The 16,594-nt window shown below is 40.5% G+C and overlaps 1 protein-coding gene across 1 annotated transcript; it reads right to left on the bottom strand.

Moving 5' to 3' along the window:
* Nucleotides 1–7,680: 7,680 nt before the first annotated feature.
* Nucleotides 7,681–12,547, bottom strand: proza (protein Z, vitamin K-dependent plasma glycoprotein a). The gene is made up of 9 exons (XM_068336644.1): nt 12,409–12,547; nt 10,937–11,064; nt 10,417–10,562; nt 10,293–10,317; nt 10,104–10,217; nt 9,874–10,008; nt 9,313–9,428; nt 8,773–8,890; nt 7,681–8,620 (listed from the first exon to the last, which is right to left on the bottom strand). Exons 2-9 carry the CDS (start codon nt 11,010–11,012, stop codon nt 8,088–8,090), a joined length of 1,263 nt encoding a protein of 420 aa, XP_068192745.1. The 5' UTR covers nt 11,013–11,064; nt 12,409–12,547; the 3' UTR covers nt 7,681–8,087.
* Between the last annotated feature and the right edge of the window lie 4,047 nt (nt 12,548–16,594).

Genomic DNA, 16,594 nt, shown 5'->3' with positions numbered 1-16,594 from the left:
GGTGTTGCTCCTGTCATATGGTTCCATTGCTCCAAACGTGTTGTTCAAGGTGTTCCGAAAACGGCCCAGAAGATACCCTCTCTGCTACGCTGTACACCGAAACATGCAGGACAATGGTTAACTTGGAAATTAAAAATTTCCCCTTTTTAAAAAATTCTGCTTCCACAAATAATCAGAATATATATATATATATATATATATATATATATATATATATATATATATATATATATATATATAATATATTATATATTTTATATATATATAAATATATATAATATATATATAAATATATATTATATATATATATATATATATATATATATATATATACACACACACATATATACACACACACACACACACACACACACACACACACACACACACACACACACACATATATATATATATATGGGGTTTTAAAAAAGACGTTTTGGAAGGTTCTGAAAATGCTGCTGTTGTGTAAACCAACAACAAAATAACAAATCTTCAGTGTTTTAGGGTAAAACTGTCACTATGGAGTGACATTCTGTTCTTCTAGGTTTGTTTAGTGTGCAGGGATATTGTGCGATTGCAATGCAAGCGGAGCTTCATTGCAATCGCCCCAACTCCTGACCCTACAGCAATATCATTAAAAAAAAGGAAAATGAATCCTTCACAGACCCAGTGCATGTTACAGTATTTTCCGCACTATAAGGGGCACTGGACTACAAGGCACACTGGACTATAAGGCGCACCTTCAATGAATGGCCTATTCCAAAAGAAATTTTTCACATATAAGGTGCACCGGATTATAAGGCGCACTGTTGATTTTTGACAAAGTTAAAGACTTTTAGGTCTGCCTTATAGTGCGGAAAATACTGTACTCATTCCGAGGCTTGTGTTTGTTAAAAATAATGTCTGCTCATGTGTCCCTTTCCTCCATTTTCTTTCACGTAATAAATTACACTCTTATTCTGAAATCCATCCATTCCCTCATACCGGTGTCATCGCGGGTGTCTGTGGCGGCTTTACGTGGGCCTCCTGGTTACTCCTCTCAGTCACATGCTGATGCCTCAGCTGCTCCAGTGTGTTTACCAGGTAGGACCTCATCCACCACCCACCTGATGTTTCATTGTGGATTCAGCCTGGTGCACGATGTGAACCACTGGAAGTGGTCTTTGACGACACTGGCACCATTTGCACCATCTCCCTAAACCGTTCCCTCTCCAGATGAGCATCAAGCTGCTGGTTTAAGATTTTATAGGAGACAATATCCAAGTAAACCTCCGTTCTGCTACGCTTACAGAGCCCAGTGGCTTTCCACTGAATGGTAAATAAATCAGTATTATGTTGGTGTTAATCTGCACAGTGTGTTAAAACCAAATCCTGCTGCAGCATGACAGACAACCAACAACCCGGCCTCACTAACGACACACAGTCTGCATTGGACACCCCCCCCCCATCGTCCCCTTTCACACACTCTTATGCATAACTGCATGCAGAGTGAGATGACATGTGGACTAAGGGCAGTTAGAAGGCATATCAATTGGAGCGGCAGCTGAGGGTGTGGGGCTAATCTGACAGTCGCAGGCCAGGAGAATGACAGCATGGGAAGAGGGGGGGGGGGTCACGTTCTAAAGAGGACAACAGAGATTATTGGTCCCCTCGTTCTTCATCTGAAATTGTAAAGGTAGAAAATACATACTGTTCACTTGAATTCATATTTCTGGGATTTGAAAACATCTTTTGCTTTCTTTGAGCCAGAATTAAAAAATGATAGTGCTCTCACATCTGTATTGTAAAAATATAAAGTATTGAAAAAAATAATTCAATTTAGCTCAACATAAATACAACAAGCAGGAAGAAATAGCCAGCTTGGTCCTGTGCTACACTAACAACAGCTGGCTAAGGTCCACCATTTAAGAATCCTCAATAACAAAGCAAACACTTTACCAAACTTTAGCACATTTTGAGGTACAAAACGTCCAACATGTATAAAAGTTTGTGGAGGTTATAAACTAGAAAAAAAAAGATTGAACACAGGGTCACGGACAGCTAGGATCACCAACATCAACTCCAGCAAGACTTAATGTTATCAGCTGAAACCATTGATCCTAAACCCAATCATAAGAGTAACTAACATTAACATCAGATAAAACTGTTACCCCACTGACAACCAATACTACCTTACCTTACATTATCTCTCTCTGAGGCTAAGCATTAGCAGATAAAACTGTTACTTCATTCATTATTAGCAGCAGCTAACATTAGCTCTGTCAAGGCTTAATATTATAAGATATATACGGTTAGAAATAATAATAGTAACATTTCTGAGAAGTAGCAAGCAAAGGAGAAATTTCTTAAACTTAATAAAGGATTTCGATGTGGTGGTGGTGGTGGTGGGGGGGCAGAACTTCATATCTATGGCCACAAATGTCTGCATAACTCTCAAATAATTAATAATTGAAACATATTATGGACCAGGATGTACAGTAAGTGATTGAATATTTTCACAATCATTGATCCCAGACAGAAGCAGCATTGTGGTGCAGTAGGGACGGTCCAGTTTCCTCACATCTCCAAAAACATGCAGCTTAGGTAAATTGTTCACCTTGATTGATCGTCTCATCTTCAATAAGCTGCATGAATGATGGAGCACATGCAGCAGCAATGTGACAAACTGTTTGTGTACATGTGTTTGTGTTCATGATGCCATCCTCAGTTTAAACCATTAGAATTTATTGAGGGTGACAAGGCGGCTGTGTGCCACTATGTTAGGGGCCGTTTGATGTCTAATATAGCTTTATAGGCAGGAGGAAAACACATGATCACACTGTCAACAGGAACAACATCATTATAGAGAGCACCTGTCACGTTTCCTTATCGTTTATGTCCTATGTGTACACAGGTATGTATGAACACACGTAAATAAAAAATATATTTATGGCTTTATGTGCGTTTGTTTTATTCCGTACTAAACTTAATTCTCTCAAATCTGTTTCCACCTCCACATGTTTTTTAATTCTCATTTTAACTTTTCCTCTTTCTCATCCTTCCTCTCATTACTTACCCCCGTGCTGCCAGGAGGTTGCCCCACCTTGCCTTGGCTTCACACAATGAACCACAGACATGACAGCAGGGTGGCCAGCACACAGGCCCCCATGATGCATCTGTTTCCACTGACAACTATCAGGATGAGAGCCTGTGACCACACAGGATGTGTTAACTATGACAGGATGCAGGTGTCCAAAATAAGCAGGACGGAGTCTAAGTTTAAAGATGACCTCATTTCCAGACCTTTGGATTTTAAACTCACTGCAATTTGTCTTACATTTGTGTAAACTCAGACAAATTCCAGATGTTTAGCAAGGAAAAAAAGAACACCTGAACAATTAATTCAAGTGTAAAATAAAATCTTGTTTGAAAGTTAATTCCTAAATATGTGCTAACAGACAGCAAATGTTTTGTGTATGTGAGGAATATAACAGTTTTACACTGCACCCATGGACTGCGCATGTGGTCCTAAACAGGGAGATTTAAAAAGCATCTAGTAGCGTTTGGTAAATAACTGAAAGAAGAAGGAAACCTGTAATGTCTTCACATTGGAGACACACAGGATCAACAGTCATGTAGCTTAAAAAGTAAAAGATTGAAAGATTGCTTTTCGATACGTTATTTTGTTGTTTACCAAGCCTTTACTCTCCTATTTATGAACACTTCACACTTCCTACTGGAGAGTCATCAAGATCATGTTGCTATTATTGTTAAATATAAAGGCAGATGAGTCATCATGTTCAGTTATTGTAGGACGAAATAGATTTAAATGTCGTGTGTGTGTGTGTGTGTGTGTGTGTGTGTGTGTGTGTGTGTGTGTGTGTGTGTGTGTGTGTGTGTGTGTGACTAAAGGGAGACTAGAGTTTCCCTTCTTCCCCCATTTCCCTCTCTTAAAGCCCTCAGCTCCTTTATTTATTTATTTATTTATTTGCCATACTGATCAGCTGACACTGATGATGTTTTGGCTCCAGCTTTAATAACTCTCAGCTGTCAGTTGACTTTGAAGACTACAGATATTTATTTCTTTTTAAATCAGGCCTTCTTTGGTGAAGGAATGCCTGCATTATAAATTAAAAAACGTCATCAGAAAAAACTGAGGTTTTAAAAAGACGTTTTAATGCAAAGATACTGTTGAGTTGTGTTACAGGAAATGAAATGCGCTGACTGAGGTAATTGAGGTAATATCTTAAGTGGAATAATCCCGACTTCATCTGGCCATCATGGCGATTTAAACCCTCCGGCTGTCGCTGACCGCTCAGCGTCCTATAAAATTAGCAGGTGTCATGACCTTTCCAGTAGCATAGCCTCACAGAAAGAGGATGGATATTAAAGGTCACCTAAATGAGACCTTTCCAGGACCTTGCACAGAGTGCACATGGATGACGAGACACTTACAGTTCTTGAGCAAATACAGAGACCTTCTCACCACTTCAAAAACCACATCGTGCACTTTAACACACTTGCCTTCCTTCAGCGAGCCTTGGAGAGCTCTCTGCCAGCTCCTCAGGTTTCCCGATCGCTCCAAACGGGAGTTAACCTCTACAAGGTCAGGGTGGGGTCAGTGGAGTGAAGGCAGATCCAGGATTTACCTACAGCACCTCTTCTAATGTCAGTCACCGTGAGCCTGTAGTAGAAGGGATGTATTGTTTTTCAAAGCCTGTCTGAAGGAAGGAGATGGATAAAGAATTCTCTTAATCAGCTCAGTGGAAATGTCAACCAGGACAGCAAAATACAGGATATGAACAAAAGACTTCTTTACAAAGAGGGACATGTGTTTGTCCTCTTTGGTATGGCATAAAACTCAGGGATCATGTGAAGTTGTACAAAGCGTTACTGGTTAGCAGTGTGGTCATATGGTTGGTCTGACGGTCGGCTCACTGCTCTTATTCACACTGAACGCTCTCAACACCTATCAGAGGACGGCTTTGAGTCTCATCATTTGGGGTTTTACAGCTACCAGGAAATTGAAATTACTTTTTCAAACACTAAACATTTCATCTGGAGTCTTTTAGTTTCACTAAAGTAAAGTGAAATACCGCTGCCTAATGACCTACAACAACATGCTTCAGTGTCACGTATCATCTAAAACACACCATGGAGATTTTATTTATTTATTTATTTTTATTTATGTACTAATTTTACAAATATTTGGAGTGTAAAATTTTATATATCAGAATTAATAGGCCATTTTGTGTTTACGTGTTTATTTTCAATGGGTATACAGATCACATTCAACCAACAACCTGATTCTGATGACCTTGTTCCAGTCACATTAACTGAAACTAGTGAACCCAATCATCCTGATATGAAGGTTCCTGTTTTATGTTGTTCTCTAAATGTAAGGAGTGTCTATGTGTAGTTGGTATGGGCCACCAGGAAAATAGATTATGACCCGACAGTCAAACCACTTTGATTAGAGACTGAAGTTATGTAAAATCTCGAAGGGGTGACCACTTGTTTGTTTGTTGTCACCTCTGTAGTCTCGTTCTGTTGTTCTGTTGTTCCAAGCTTTGTAGAAATTCTCAAGATCACAAGTCAGAGTCTCCCTTCTTGGCTGTAAACGAACACGATAAGCGTTATAATGTAGTTGAGGTTGTTAAACGTTGGTCTGCACTACACGACACTGTCAGTGTGTCACCTTCATGTCAGCCTAAATCACGCCTCAGCACACGGTCCTGATGGGAAGAAACTATTTTACTGCACAGTTAAACTTCACAGCCTGTCTGTCGTTCTCCTCCGACCACTTGGAATCAGGCAGACCCTAACCGCTGGAGGTCTCGTGTTCCCTCCACCCTCATGCAGTATTACCAAGTGAAAGCTTCTGTGTCTGGCATGGGGAAGAGTTTGAGACGGGGTGGGGTGGTTAGAGTTGGCGTTGCAATCCTGTCTGAATCCAGAACCTCTGGTCTCTTTGGGGAGGGGGGTTCCTGGATTAGATGACAGACGTGCTGACAGAGATAGCACAGCCCTCATGACACCGACAGACGTTAACTCAGACATACTGCTCACCCCCTGCTTGGAATCAGACTCCACACAGACAGATAATCTCTTTCCAAGTCTATCTTTTGATGTTACCCCCCCCCCCCCACCTTAACTCACAAGACACAAATAAGCATGTATGTGTATGTACACACTCACTCCCAATGGGTTTTGGGCAGATTTGGAGGCACAGCATGCAACTATTGTTTAGGGCTTGGTGAGAGTAAAGGATTATTGACTTAATAGGACACTGACCAGATGCAAACACACGCCTGTCGGAGTAAAGTTATTAAATCACATCAGCACACTTGTCCGGCAATACTAACATCTGATTTGTGTCAGTGGAATCTTTGTCGTTGAGTGTTTTCCCTTCCCTGCACCAGTAATGGCTTTGCTAATGTTTCTCTGAGAGGTCTTCCCATTTATGTCGAATAAACTGTGGGTTCATCAATCTGTCCACACTTGACTGCTTTTTTTGTCAATATTCCAGATTCCAGGTCTTTTAGTCCATTTCTGCTCTTCCTCCATGAGCCTTTTTCCCTTTCAGCTCCTTGCCTTCTGAACCCATCAAACACCTTGCTGTCTCAGCACTTCCTGACCTTCCCAAATATTCAAATTTTAGGTTTGATTCAGGTGGTAGAATCTGAAGCGATACAACGAGTTTAGCTGCTCTGTGTTTTTGAAGCATCTCCATGTATGTGTGAGCTTTGGAATATAAATGGAGCTGGCAGAGGCCATGGAGCAGGAGCAGACCCAGGAAGGAAGGAGCACCACTCAAATTAATCTTCACTGGATAGCCCAAAAAAGGAGCAGAGCCATTTTTGAGAATGAGGAGCCATCTCCTAGGTGAGCACCATGGCAACAGCCAATGTGGGCCTCCAGCTTTCAGGGCTGTGCTTTTCAAGCACCCGATCTAAAGTGGCAAGCCAGTTTTTTTTTTGTTATGTGGCGTCTCTCACTCTCTCTCTCTAGGCCATTCTTCTCTATCTCCTTTTCTCTCTCTGCATGACATGGTCCTGGCCTTGTTAACCAGAGAGGCTGTGAGAAGACTGCAAAGGGTGAGTGTCTGTGGGAAAATTTTGCCAGATGGACACGGGTGTGAAACGGGAGATGGTCTGGGACAACAATGGATTTATACATCAAACCGGGAAAGATCGCAATGGATACGTTGCTTTTGCGCTCAATGTTTGCATTAAACATAAAACTGTACATTCTGCAAAACGGCTTCCTTTAGTAGAGGAAACTGGTATCATGTCTCTCAATGAGACAGATAGACGTCACATTGAAGCAATACTAGAAACAATAAGCGTTGTTTCCACATCTTATTAGTTTGTTTCTGTTGATTGCAGTGATTTACTTGATTCTATTTATTGAATCTTTTGTGCTCGTAGACAATACGACTCAATCGTCTCGCCTACAGCTGCTTATCCGCCTCGCGGGTCACGGGTGTTGCTGAAGGCTCTCTCTCATTTGGTGGTTTTTAGTGCGATGAAGGAGCGAGTGAACGGAGACATGTTTGTGTACAACTCAGGATGCATTTAAACCTTCACTATTCACAATCCAAGCTTTAATCTGACTCATATAAGGAGTTTCTCACCAAATATCTAATCACCCTATTTGTTTTAGTGTATTCCCCATTATTCAAATCAATCACAGAACCGATTACTTGTGATATGAGTGTATTACATTTACATAACAGTGTTTACCTTTAACTGTTACAAGGTGCACGTCAACTTCTACAGTAGTTGCTTAAAATAACATCACTTTAAAGGTCATTAAAGGGTACTTCCACATCACCAAACACATGCTGAATAATTCTCTGCATTTCTTTCTGCCTGACCCTTTGGCCAGGCACTCAGGAGGCGATGACTGTTTGTGTCAGAGTGCCCCCTAGTGGTTAAATGAGTGAACGCGGACATGAAATGTAAATAAATGTTTGTTAAGCAGTCACAAGAAAAAGAAAGGATGGGCTACAAGTGCATATGGAAAATGTTCATCTGATTCCCTGTGTTTAGGATTTATAAACCTGCAATTCCTTAAACATAACCTCCATGGTTACCCCCCCCCCACTAAGCCATCACTGTTTGCAGCCAGTCAAGATAGCGAGACACTTTCATGAAGATGTAGCCCTTGGTGCAGTCGGCCCCTGGAGGCCGGCTTACCACCCCGGTGAGGAAGAACACCTCCCTGTACAGGGTGAGCAGGGGGCTGCCGGTGCTCATGGTGCAGTCAGCATTGCTGCGGGGGGTGGTGCAGCCCATCTTATTGGTCATGAGGTCGGGGTGACTCTCCAGACACAGCGGCAGGCGGTTGTATTGGAGTTGGTTTAGAGTGAGTGGGCCTCGGAAAGACTCTGGATTCTGCTTGTCTTCTTCCCAGCCGGTAATGATGGCCGGGTGCCCCCCGCCTATCAGGACGCTCTCTGCAAAGTCTTTCTCAGGCAGACAGGCAGCAAACACATCCGACTTAAAACGGATGTTGGTTTGGAGCTCAATCACAGCCAGGTCGTTGTCAGGGCCACCGCTCACATAACGTGGGTGGACAGAAACGGACTTTACATTCAGCGTCTGCTCTCCAGCTTCATAGCTGGTGCTGCGTTTGCCTGAAGACACCAAGGTAGGACAATAAAGTTTATTCGATGTGACGTTTAACTGACAGATACGAACTAATCGGACAAACGAAACAAGTAAAACCTGTCTTTGACGACACAGTGGTTTACAAATACAATGAATAAGTAAATGTATATCTGCTCACCCACTGACACCTGGAAAGAGGTGTGTTTTCTGACACACTGAGCTGAAGTCAGAACCAGGTTCTCCTTCAGGATGACCCCGCTACAGTAACCTGGTGACTCTGAACTCTTCAGGAGAGCCTGGAACCAACACAATGAATTTCAGTAAAATGCATCAATGACACCCTGCACCACGGACCCACAATAAATAAGTTGAGGTCAAAAACCAGTTAAGGGATGGCTCCATACTGTCAGTTTGTTCCACAGATGAGTGCCTTGGTCTACAATTTCAATTCCTGGATATTAAATAGTCATCTGTAATTTCATGTCATGGTCACAGTAATTTCATACTTGCCACTTATATCTTGTGATGTTCAATGTTTCACTGTTAATTATTATTCTCTGGGGTTTTTTTTACTGCTAGTGATTGTTACAATCTCACCTCCAAGTGGTGACAGCTTCTACTAGGAATTTATGAATCTGGTCACTCCTGCAAATCGATATTGCATTGGTTTCTCAGTGTATGTGTGTGTGTGTGTTTGTGCGTGTGTGTGTGTTCATACCTGCCAGGGACACTCTGAAGAAGAACAACTATAGCCTTCAAAGTTGCTGTGCACGTTGCTGGTCTGTCTGCTTTCCCAGCGGCTCAGACTGTTCAACTTGCCGCAGGGGAAGCTTCCTGATAGAAGAATGTCAGCTGATTATTTTCTGATTGAATTATTTCACAAATGTATTGTTAATAGTTCTTCGTGATGAAGAGAAAGAAAATATCTTGGGGGAAATATATCAATGGCAGTTTTTTTGTCTCAGCGTGCCAGAGGCTGTGTCGTTGTCTGCCAGCATCTAGCAGGCTGAGCTCCTGTAGTAAACGCTGTTTATCTAATTTTCTTTGAAAGTTCTTTTACATCCCTCCTCTCAAAGATTTGTGCCAATAGTTAGCATTAAATCAGAAAAAAAAAGTTAATAAAGATGTAAAATGAAAATCACACAAGGGAAGAAAATCATTATTGTTCTGTAAAAAAGGTTTATCAATAAAAAATGCTTTCTGTAATTATAAAACAAACATAAAATGAATTTAAAAAATCTTGCTGCAGCAGAACAATTTGCATTTGACTTAAACCTACCTATAGGATCACACTTGTGCCTGTCCGATGTGTTGATCCTCCATCCCCGGGCGCAGGAGCATTCGTAGGACATGTAGCCTGGTTTACAGAACTGGGAGCAGCCCTTGTTCTTCTCCAGGGTGCAAATAGTCTCATCTGAATTTTGAAAACAGAAGGGAAAGGTTTAAAAAAGAACCACATACCAGACCAGAAGTGAATCAGTAAAACCAATGCAGACATCAGTTGCTCACCTTTTTCGCAGTGGACCCCGGTGAAGCCTGCCTTACAAACGCAGTCGTAACCTCCAACGCTGTCTGAGCACATGGCTCCATTTTTGCAAGGATTCTCTGCACATTGATCTCCGTCTGAAATCCACAGGAAGTCATTAGATACCACAAAAAATTGTGCATATGTGAAAATAATTTAGATCCAATACCTACCGACGTAGACAGCCCAGAAGATATCCTGCAAAAGAACATATGGTCCATAAATCCAAGTTGTAGCTAAATACTGACAGACAAAAAAAAAAAAGACGAGGAATTTTGAAGGACTTCTGCAGCTCACCGTCCGATACGTGTCCTGGAAGAACGCTCTAGCCTGCTCGTAGGTGCACACTTTCTCCATGCAAGCCTGCTCCAGCGTGGACGGGCTGCCATCGCTGCTCCTCTTCTGCCGGATCACGGAGGTCGCCTGCTGCTTGTCCAGGAACACTGGAGGAACACTTCATGTCTGAGCTGGTTCATCCGCAACAGACCCAAGTACAGACTCTGCTTGAGCTAACAGACAAGCTGTTACGATAACCCGCTGCAATCTCAATTTGTAAAGTAGTTAAAATTATTACAATTTGCTGATACATGAATAGTAACATTTTTATTTCACTGGAATAGAGAGGTTGTGTCGAACTGATGGTTAAACAACCTTCTTCCAAACAGTATTATACAATGCTAACTATCAAACAATTATTAAATATGAAAATAATGGTTACTGCAGACTGAACTAGAATAGAAAATGCCATTTTTATTTATTATTTTAAAAATTATAATTCGATAAACCCTGAAGCTGTTTTCATCTGGCTCCATTTCACCTGTCTCAGGCATTTGAACGGCCGCCACAGCTGCTGTAAGACACAGTAGAGCAGCGCATGTGGTGGAGGAGCCCATGGTGGTGCTGGAGTGAGATCTGAGTGGGTCCAGCAGGGATCAACGTCTTCTCCTGCAAGGCAAGGCAAGAAGATTACAGATGTGATGATTGTAGAAAGAAGCATGTGAGCCTGAGATAGTTCAAGTTCTTTTCATTGCATTAGTTTTAGTGCTTTTTGGTGGATTTTATCTGTTGGCGTTGCTTGCAGAGCTCTCTGCAGTGGTGCAGCATCAGCACCAATCTGCTGCTCGAGCTCCCGTTCAATTAATTTGATCAGGAGTGGGAAATTCAAGACTCCTAAAACCATTTGAAGTGGATGACATTAAAAACCATAAATGACTGCAGCATACAAATATGGACCCATCATTACAATGGGCACACTTTACACACTATAGATTTAGGAGAGGCTTTGGTTCATTAAATATTTACTGGAAGATGATGTGCATTTCTCTATTACCACTGCATATTTATAATACTCATAAATATGTAGTGGTCATCAATAAAGCATGGACAAGAAAAGAAAATGACAGAGAAGAAACAATTAGACACAGGTTTTAGTCAAATCTACATAATCATGAAAGAGTGAGAACTTTGATTAAACATTTGTTCAAGTTCTGAAGTGATGTAAGGTTCTATCGAGTTTGTTTCATGTCAGGTCTGTTCTATTTGTGATGCGTCTTTTCATATTTCATCGAGACACATTCTTTTTAAATAAAGTGACATTACCATACCGAGTGATCGATCTTTAATGATGCATTAATAATTATTGAGGAGCATTTTGCATAACGTAAACTTCATGAAACCAATTCAAGCCTTTATCTACATTTATATTAAATTGAATTTATCTTAAATCTATCTTTATCTTAAATAAAAATTTTTAATGATAAAAAAAAAACTTCATAAAACCAGTTCGTCTTTCTCTAAATTTATCTTTAATTAAATTGATCTTAAATTAAAAAAAATAAATTTAATAAATAAATAAAAATTCATAAAACAAATTCAAGTATTTATCTCACGATATGTAATATCAGTCTTTGAATGCCACTAAATTCCTATAATTCCTGTTATTTGTATTTGTTTATCTATTAGAGGAGCCGGTAAATGACGTCACCCTCAGTGATGATGCAGGTTTCCTACAGCAGGCCTCCACTGATCTGTTGTTCTATTGATAAACACAAATACTGTACAAACAAACACTGAAGGCCTCTAATTCGGCTGCGTTATGTTCCTGTTTACACAGCAGCTCTTGTCAGCCTGTTAGCATTAGCTCCTCTGGTCCAGCTGTCATGTCCGCTCTGAGGCGGTGACGCTGTCTCTGGTGCTATTTCTCGCTTAGCCTCCATTAAAACGAGCACCGTCACCGTTATTTGGCTAACGCGGTAACGGTATGAAACAACAGCATTAGCTCGTACCTACCGGTTCGGACGTGCTGCAGAAAGCGGTCGGACTGGGTAGTGAAATGCCCTCCTGGAGGGATCGGGCCTATCGATCCAGAATAATGGATGATAATTTCATCCGAGCGTTTCAGCCGCCCACCGCCCTGTTTACACTTGTGGACCTGTAATGATAAAATATGGCCGCTAGAGGGCGCTACAGGACAGAGCTGAGGTGCGGGGTGTTGTCTCAGAGCTGCAGAATGTTCAAACTATAAATTCCCAATCTGAAACATTCAGCACTGCAAAAATATGAGTCTGCAGATGAAATGAAAACATTTTTACTTCTTTTTTTTTTTACCTTTTCAAATGTTCTGCAGCTTGCTTATTGTGAATGTGGAGTCAGGGTTCTACCATGTTCACCCTGATGTCAGATAAGGTTAAAAAATGACTGCGATTAAGGATTTAAAAAAATATATAGCTTGGTCACATACAGTATAATAATATTGAAATTTGTTTTATGGGTGTTTTGTACTTGTCACACGAATGTGCGACAGCCTCTGTCCTTAGATTTGAGTGCCCACAAATATCCTCCAGTAGATTCGAAACACACTTAACACACACACTTAACACACACACTTATAATGAAAACTTTTAGTATGTGGAAAACAAATTTTCTTTATAAAAACAATAAAACTGTTTAAGATACAGGAATACAGGTAGATGCAAGTTTTTAGAAAAATAACATTGTGTTCTTGGTGATAAAACAAGACAGCTATATTATTTATAAGTCAATAAGTAATTATAAAATGCTGCTGAAGTCTAACAATTCAGAAAGGAGTTCCATCAGCAGGACACCAACAAGTTTGGTTTAGTATTTCTAACATCAGACCTGTTTTAGATTGATGCATCATAATTATAAAAGTTCCTCTAACAATAACAACTACAAGCTAATGTTTGCAAACAGCAAAAGAGTACATTTAAAAAACTATTGTCATTACATTTTTACATTCACAAGCATTTCAGTTTCAACATCAATATTGCTGCTTGGCAGTGGTAGTAACAATGGGCTACAAGAAAGACTGTCTATATTATGTATTTGATCATATTCATCCATACAACAGACATTCCAGGAACTACAAGCAATTTATGTTTTATGTCCAGTAAGAAAATTGAAATACATGTGGTTTATAAAAGAGCGATGGGTTCACTCATGTTTTGATAACGATAATACAACAATAATGGGGCATTGATCCTCATCTAACGTCTGTGTAATCAGATAATCAGGAGAGAGAGAGGTTCTTGGTTGACTGATGGTCCAGCAGAGAGGAACCTGAATGGAGGGGAGAAGGAGGCCAGTGTTAACAGAGGAGGATTACCCCAGTTGAAAACTGAGTTTTAAAAAAATGCTGTAAAGGTAATAAGTGAAATCCACAGACAGGTAATATCTACCACATCTCAGAAAGAATTGTTACAAGCTGAGAACACACACACAACCGAGATGCTAGGAGTGAAGTAAAGCTGTTTATTTCAAATTTACTGTACAGGTTTAAAAACATAAAAGGCAGTTCAAATCAGAGGACAGCATCCAAAGTCAAAAACCAGAAAACACACAAGAAAGAACTTGAAGAAAAAAAACACAAGGAAACATAAGGAGGGATGGTACGTGTGAGGAAACCTCAATGATAAACTGACAACAAGGAACAAGAGTCACCAACTAATACACTGGGGGATGATGGGAAACAGGTGAGGCAGGTGGAAACAACAAGGCAATCTTACACTGGAGGGAAAAACGAGCAAGGAAAGACAGGAACAAAACAAGAAGGACAAGAAACACAAACCCCAAAGAGTGGTAAAAAAGGTATAAACATGTCAACACGGAACATAAGACAAGGTTCAACAGGTGATGCAATAATAACAATCACTTATGACAAGAAGAAACAGCAAAAAATATATTGTGATATGGAATTTTCAAAATAAAAGTGACACAAAGTAGCCTTCAAAACAAGATACCAACACCAAAACCATGACAGTATCAGGTAAAATGCACTCAGATAAGATGATATTGTGTTTTATCATTTTTTAAAAAAGCAATATCGGCTGTATGGTGCACCCAGGCAAACGAGGACATGAATTTTACAAATAATGGATTTACCATCACTGAATGGATTTACTATCGCTGCTGTTTTCCTCATCACTGTGATCAGAATCAGGACCCCCTGATGTTTGCTCTTGATCAAACAAAATAGGATGCTATCTACTGGGATCAATACATGCAGCCACATGGCAAACAAACACACATCAGCAGAGACAAGAGCAAGGATCCAGATTTCAGCTCTGCACAAATCAGCTAAAGTGAAAACCAAAGGGGAGTGGAGGATTGGTTAAGATCTGCTGGGGGACTGAAAGCAGAGAAGTTTATAAGAGCATGATGAAAAACAGTCTTAAAGCTCACATCTTTGATTAAATTACAGTTATGACACATTTCAGTATCTATGGAGATCTTATGTAAAAATATTTAAAGTTGTTTCGAATGCACAAACAATCCGTCCAAAGAAGAATTTTTAAAATGCTTCAAACAGACATACAAGTAAGAGATAATCTAACCTCCTTGGTAGATGCAATAACGGGAGTTACTGAAACTGGGCCACCAAGACTCCTGCCTTCCAAAACTAAAGAGCGTCCACAGTGGCCTTATTTCAGTGGGATTGTTTGTGAGAACAATGTAATTTGCAGACAGGGCCACGGGGCTTTAGTCTGAGCTGCAGCCGTGTTAAACGTCTAATAACAGAGGGTTTATAACAGCCTTCATTGACCAGCTGGTCCCTGGTTTTGGACAGAGGCAGGACCTGGACTGCCCAGTCCAGGGAGACTCATCCATGGGTGGGAAAGCCTGTTTCAGCTTGCAGAAGTGTTGCTAGATGGATAAACGATTAAGATCGGGATGATTTCCCTCGGGATTCTTGGTCAGAGGTGAAATCCACGTGCATGCTATGTCTTGACTCTGTCTTGAAAACTGCTGTAGTTGAAATCGCTGCATTTATTCAACAACCCTGTGTTGTACTGTCTCTCACATTCTGCCTCTCTGTTGCTCCCACTCCTTCCCTCTCTTCACATTATTCCTCGAGTGTCTCCTCTAAATTGCAGGATGGCACTGAAGAAAGAGCGCTGCGAAGCTCGGCGTTCTCACACGACCTTGTTCACCCGTTCGTCTTCAAACCAAGGATTCAATTTTACAGGAACACTAAACAAATAGCCCAGTCATTACAGAATGCATCCATAATTAATTTCAACTGATACTTGTCAACACTGTGATGGATTTAACAGGCTGCGGGTAGGAAATCTCCTGAACTGCCTTCATGTTGTAGTCTGGATCAGTCCCACTGCGTCTCATCTCCATTGCTATTGATCACCGGTTTCATTTACCTGTTAGGCAGGTTAGTGGTGCAATGATACGATTGAGAACCGGTACGTTTTTTATGGTCCTCAAATGATGTGTTTCAAAGACATGTTTTCATTGACCAGTATACAGTAAATTTATCAACTGCACGGTCATATATCCATTCTAACAATGTTCCCTGAAGCTTCAGGTGTAATGTGACTATTTACTTAGCTGAAGCACGCTACAATGGCTTGTTGTCATGGTAAAGGTTTGTTTGTTAGCTCAAGAGCTTAGCGTTATTTTTGTCCACCATTTCCCACAATTACTGCTGGGAATAAAATGACTGATTTTCGAGGCCTACCCTATGCAATTAAATTATGCATCTCAACATACACAAGTTAGCATACGTATGACAACTGTAATACAGTCAACCCTCGGTTTTCGAACATAATCCGTTCCAGAAGGCTGTTCGAAAAGCGAGTTGTTTGAAATCCAAAACTATTTTTCCTATTATAATTAACGTAAATAATTTTAATCCGTTCCAAGTCTAAAAAACAACCTTTTCTCAGTTTTTTTTTAAACTATTTTACACCATAAACTGCACTGTATACTGTTTACCATAAATAAGAAGGGGTCGAAATAGACACTGCGTTTTATTTTAATAAAAGATATCCTATCGAACTTTGAACACGACTGTGCTACTGAGGAAGCATCCTGGGCAGTTCGCTCGCCTCCCAAGTGAGTCGTGTTCAGGTACGCTCGGCTTCTTTCGGTTTGGTCGACAGCGGAATTTTGGTCGAGTTCAGAGACGTAAAATTCTCGGATTTTCTGGTCAAAAACCGATTTG

The sequence above is a fragment of the Antennarius striatus genome, chromosome 16, assembly GCF_040054535.1.
Source record: "Antennarius striatus isolate MH-2024 chromosome 16, ASM4005453v1, whole genome shotgun sequence".
NCBI classification, from domain to species: Eukaryota; Metazoa; Chordata; class Actinopteri; order Lophiiformes; family Antennariidae; genus Antennarius; species Antennarius striatus.
This window is presented reverse-complemented; position numbering and strand designations above follow the sequence as displayed.

What these genes read in the sequence shown, in the direction of transcription:
- proza (XM_068336644.1), bottom strand. Translation starts at nt 11,012, where the DNA reads ATGGGCTCCTCCACCACATGCGCTGCTCTACTGTGTCTTACAGCAGCT. An exon ending in CGTTCAAATGCCTGAGACAG is followed by an intron (nt 10,563 to 10,936) that starts GTGAAATGGAGC and finishes GTGTTCCTCCAG; the next exon opens with TGTTCCTGGACAAGCAGCAG. An exon ending in CTCTTTCCAGGTGTCAGTGG is followed by an intron (nt 8,621 to 8,772) that starts GTGAGCAGATAT and finishes TGGTGTCTTCAG; the next exon opens with GCAAACGCAGCACCAGCTAT.